General features: G+C 43.2%; 1 protein-coding gene across 1 annotated transcript in view; it reads right to left on the reverse strand.

Moving 5' to 3' along the window:
• LOC144482999 (uncharacterized) overlaps positions 1 to 5111 on the reverse strand; it is a 28276-nt gene that overhangs the window by 21123 nt on the left and 2042 nt on the right. The window contains exon 2 of the mRNA XM_078201824.1: positions 4007 to 4709. Within this exon, the coding sequence (XP_078057950.1) occupies positions 4007 to 4350 (344 nt within the window). The 5' untranslated portion in view covers positions 4351 to 4709. The remainder of the gene's footprint in view (positions 1 to 4006; positions 4710 to 5111) is intronic.

The raw sequence follows: 5111 nt of genomic DNA on the forward strand, positions 1-5111 counted from the left end.
AACCATATGGCAAGAAAGAACACTTTAAATGGTGAATTCAGAAAGTTTATTCACCATTAAAAATGTAACAAGTCAGAAAGATAAAAAATCAAAGTATCGATCAACAGTAAAGGAGAAAGCTTAACTTTAACTTCCCTCCATCCCTCTCAGACCAGGACATGAAGTGGTGGCTCTGAAAACACGGATAACTTGTAAAATCAACAGCTCCCAACACATTTCTGTAGGACACAGTGGTTCGCACTGCTGCCTCACAGCACCAGAGACCCGGGTTTGAGTTCCACCTTGGGTCACTGTCTGTACAGAGTCTGCACATTCCCCCTCTGTGGGTTTTCTCCCACAGACCGAAGGACTTGCTGGTTATACATAGAGCATGCTAAATTCTCCCTCAGTTTACCCGAACAGGCGCCAGAGTGTGGCGACTGGGGGATTTTCAGAGTAACTTCATTGCAGTGTGAATGTGTGACACTAATAAATAAACTTTAAAAAACCTTGAACTTTTAAAAACTTTTGCCAAATTGGTTTCTCGAATCCCCTTTTTTATACTTTCAAAATGTAGAAAGCCCAGCTCAGCCAATTGTTGGGAATTAGCCAATTGGTCTATGACTTGTCAATAATGAAACTGGTTTGGTTTTTTAGCTAGTTACACACATTGTCTGAATTTTAAGACAATTCTTTCTCTCAAACGATATCTCTTAGTTTGGGGTTGCCTGAGTGTTGACCAATAATTGGTTAACATCAGTCATTCAATGTTGAGACATCTTGATCAGGAGCTGATTCATTCCCTCCAGTCAAGGTTAACAAAGTATTAAAGTTTATTTATTAGTGTCACAAGTAGGCTGACATTAACACTGCAATGAAGTTCCTGTGAAAATCCCTTAGTTGCCACACTCTGGCGTCTGATCGGATACACTGATTGAGAATTTAACATGGCTAACCCACACGTCTTTTGGAGTGTGGGAACAAACAGGAGCACCTGGAGGAAACCCACGCAGACACGGGGAGAACGTGCAGACTCCGCATAGTCAGCCAAGCCAGGAATCGAACCCAGGTCCCTGGCACTGTGAGGCAGCAGTGCTCACCACTGTGGCACCGCGCCACGCTAACAAGTCTTGTTATCTGTTTTTTTCTATTCTGTTATCCTCCGAAGGGAACATTTTATTATCCCCACAACATTTTAACCGTTCTTAATGTTTATAATTCTGAAAGTTATAAACTTTTGTGTTCAAATTTACATTTCCAGCCTTTCTAACATCTGTATTAATTAATCATTTATTCTTTAATTGTCTCTCAATTCAGGCTGTCCATTTAACTAATCTCCTGCTTTACAATTGTGGGAACTTCAGTCCACAGATAAGGTAGTCAAACGTGTTGTTAAAAGCACGATGTTCTTCATATAAATAAATAACAAAGTTTAAAAATCATTGGCAAACTAAAGGAAACAGGAGCATTGGAACCAGCCTGGACTTGCAGACTGAAACCCCGCCCAAAGGCCGCACGTGCTCAGAAGGGAGAAAGGTTGAGAAGAACACTCTGTAACACTTCTCCTCCCCTTAAATTTCAATCCTCCATCAGGACAGAAATACAACAAAGTAATGTCTTTAACAATACGGAAGTCTGTCAGGAGCTTTGTGGTTGCATTGCAACCTGTACAATACCACTGGTAAATCTTGTAATGGTGTTTCTGGAATGGGAGGTGAAGAGGTAGTTTGAGAATCTGTACATGAACATTCCTCTTCCACTCCCACAGCAGAGTCAACTGGCAAAGCTGGAACCATTTCCTGGTGAACATCCACAGCAGCATGACCCTCTGCCATGTTCTCAGTAATGGTTGCTGATTCTGAAACTGTTCCTGACTCGGGGTCACACCGCAAGTGAATATGGTCTTGGTGGCTATGCTTAAAATTTCCACATTTAACTGGTTCCCATGAATCCTCAATTATAAAGCAAAATAGACATAAGTTTCTGGGCGATTTAAAAACAAATGAACTGTCTGCTGAAAGGGTTAACTTTTCTACAGAACCTAAAGGGGTGGGGAGTGAGCAGAAAAAACATGGCACACAATTACGTCACTTTACATAATTTTTAAAATCTTCTCGAACAACAAAACAAACTTAATTTTAAACTTCATCGATTATTCTTTTTGTTTTCTTCCTCAACCGAATAATTTTAATTTGATCAGTTTTTGTTTGGGATGGGTCACTTCTGTTCTTTATAAACTGATTCACTCGTTTTGTTCGTTCGACATGAGAATCAGAACCCAGCCTTTATCATCCTTATCCTTTTTCTCCTTCTGCCACCACTCCCTCTGTTTTGCGGGAGGGTCGTGGGGATTCCAATCAGAACTAATCATTTTATCATAAAAGTAAAATACTGCGGATTCTGGAATCTGAAACAAAAATAGAAAATGCTGGAAAGTCTCAGCAGATCCGACAGCTTCTGTGGAGAGAGAATAGAGCCAATGTTTCCAGTCTGGGTGACCCTTCATAAGAGCTCTTCTGAAGTGTAATCCAGACTCAAAACATTGGCTCTATTCTCTTATCATTGTATCGATAAGTTTCTTACTGTTAGTTTCCAAATGGCAGGTAAGAGACCCATCAGGTCCCCACTCGAGCTCTGATTTTTCACTGGCCATGCTTGGATAGGATTATAAACATTAGAATCTACTCTCAGAGGTCCGCTTTTCAATCCAGTGCTACTTGGAGTATACCGTCACTTCACCGACTATCAGGTCATAAATGTATAATAAAATAATTCAAATAATGCCTGGGAACGCTTTGAACCAACTACCTATCATCGTTCGTTGATTGGTCAGACCCCCTTTTTACAGATTCAAGTATCTCAGCCGCTGAACACCAGCCGATCCTGGAATAAGTTTAATTCTAATTCATTCTGAGTAAATATTCTCACCAGGTCCTCTGTCGGGGCCCTGCTAAGCAGCTTTAATGGTTCGTGATTGCAGAAACTGAGCAGTCACAGGAATGTGGTCAAGATAGTCCAGTCCCATAATGCCTCACATTCAATCAGCAGTCCTTCAATTATAACAGAATATGTGGCTGTATGTAGCTGCCTCGGCCACGATCAGCGCCAACACTGCCTTCCTGAACTGTTACAATGCCTGAGGTGTAAGTACACCCACAGTGCTGTTAGGGAGGGATTTCCAGCTACACATTCCAGACTTTCACTAACTGTAGGTGGATACCAGATTGATACATTTCATTCAACTGCACCCAAGCTGAGTTATTTCTTTATTGTCCAGGAAAGTATATTCACAATATCTTTAAAACAGAAATTAAACATTCCCATTTAATTTCAGGTATTAACATATTCTGTGAGTTTGTTCTTTAATGTCGATGTCAGGCTGGGGTTGTTTCCCTTGGAGCAAAGGAGGTTGAGGGGAGATTTGATGGAGGTGAACAAGATTCTGACAGGTTTAGATAAGGTGGACAAAGAAAAGCTGTTCCCATTAGCTGAAGGGACAAGGATGAGGGGGACACAGATTTATGGTTTTGTGTCAGAGAGGAAGGGGGGATGTGAGGAAGAATATTCTGATGCAGCGAATGGTAATGACCTGGAACTCGCTGCCTACGAGGGTGGAGGAAGTGGAGACAATAAACAATTACAAAGGAAATTGGATGAACATTTGGGGGGTTTCAAACAGAAATGCTGACTAAATATCTCTTAACCTCCGAGCACCAGCCACTGGAGGCAAAGTCGTGAGACCTGCCAGTCCAGCAGAAAGAAACCCTCTGACCCTCCCCATTGACCAACTGTGAGAATGAACAAAATGCAGTCCTGGATGTAATTGAGAGCAGAAACAATAACAGCAGAATCCAACCCCTGGAATCACTCGTGAGTTTGTTGGTGTCTCAGCAGGTGGGGTGAGACTCTGAATCCCTCCCCACACTGAGAGCAGGTGAACGGCCTCTCCCCAGTGTGAACTCGCTGGTGTTTCTGCAGCCTGGAAGAGTTTGTGAATCCCTTCCCACGCTGAGAGCAGGTGAACGGCCTCTCTCCATTGTGAACTCGCTGGTGTTTCTGCAGGGTGGTTGAACGAGTGAATCCCTTCCCACACTGAGAGCAGGTGAACCGCCTCTCCCCAGTGTGAACTCGCTGGTGTCTCTGCTGGTTGGATAACTGACTGAATCTCTTCCCACACACAGAGTAGGTGAAGGGCCTCTCCCCAGTGTGAATTAGTTGGTGTGTCCGCAGTTCGGATGACTGAGTGAATCCCTTTCCACACACACAGCAGCTGAAGGGCCTCTCCCCAGTGTGACTGCGTCGATGAATTTCCAGCCGAGATGGGCACATGTATCCCTTCCCATAGTCCCCACATTTCCACGGTTTCTCCATGGTGCGGGTGTCCTTGTGACTCTGTAGTTTAAACAATCAGTTAAATCTCACACAGAACACGGGTACAATCTCTCCCCGCTGTGAATGCTGCGATGTATTTTCAAGCTGTGTAACTGGTTAAAGCTCTTTCCACTGTGCACTGGAGCACTCTGACTCAGGTGTGTGTGTGTGTGTCTTGCGGATTTTCCAGTCACACAGATGCTTAAAATCTTCAGAAGCAGACAGAACAGAGAAACATTTCCCCTTCTAGATTCAAAGGTCAGTGATATTCAGGTCCCGATGAATTGAGCGATCCTGTCAGATGTTGATGTGACATTTGGTTTGAGATTTCTGTCTGTAAGTTCTCACCTTCTGATATTCTGTAAAAGGAATTTACAAAAGTCATCAGTGTCAGTACAGGATAGAAATTCAGAACAGACAATTCCAGTTTCTATGAAACATTCTTTTCTCTCTCATTCCCCAAAAGCTGTAAATCTCCATCCCACACACTCTCCCTCCATTCTCACTCTGCTGTATCTAATATTCACCCTCCCAATTCTCCTGAAGGTGCTGATTGAGGCAGATTGACAGATCCATGCTCACTGCTTCCTGTCCTGGACACAGAGAGCTGGAAATCTCCATGCAGGCTGCCAGACAGATATATGTCTATCTGACTGGACTAACAATGTGTGGAATGTACCGACTGGACTCACTTCCTTTCCCTTCAGTGGCTAAGGATGGACAAGTCACCAGGACCCAATGAACTGCACGCTAGCTTTTTA

This window comes from Mustelus asterias, unplaced genomic scaffold, assembly GCF_964213995.1.
Source record: "Mustelus asterias unplaced genomic scaffold, sMusAst1.hap1.1 HAP1_SCAFFOLD_44, whole genome shotgun sequence".
NCBI classification, from domain to species: Eukaryota; Metazoa; Chordata; class Chondrichthyes; order Carcharhiniformes; family Triakidae; genus Mustelus; species Mustelus asterias.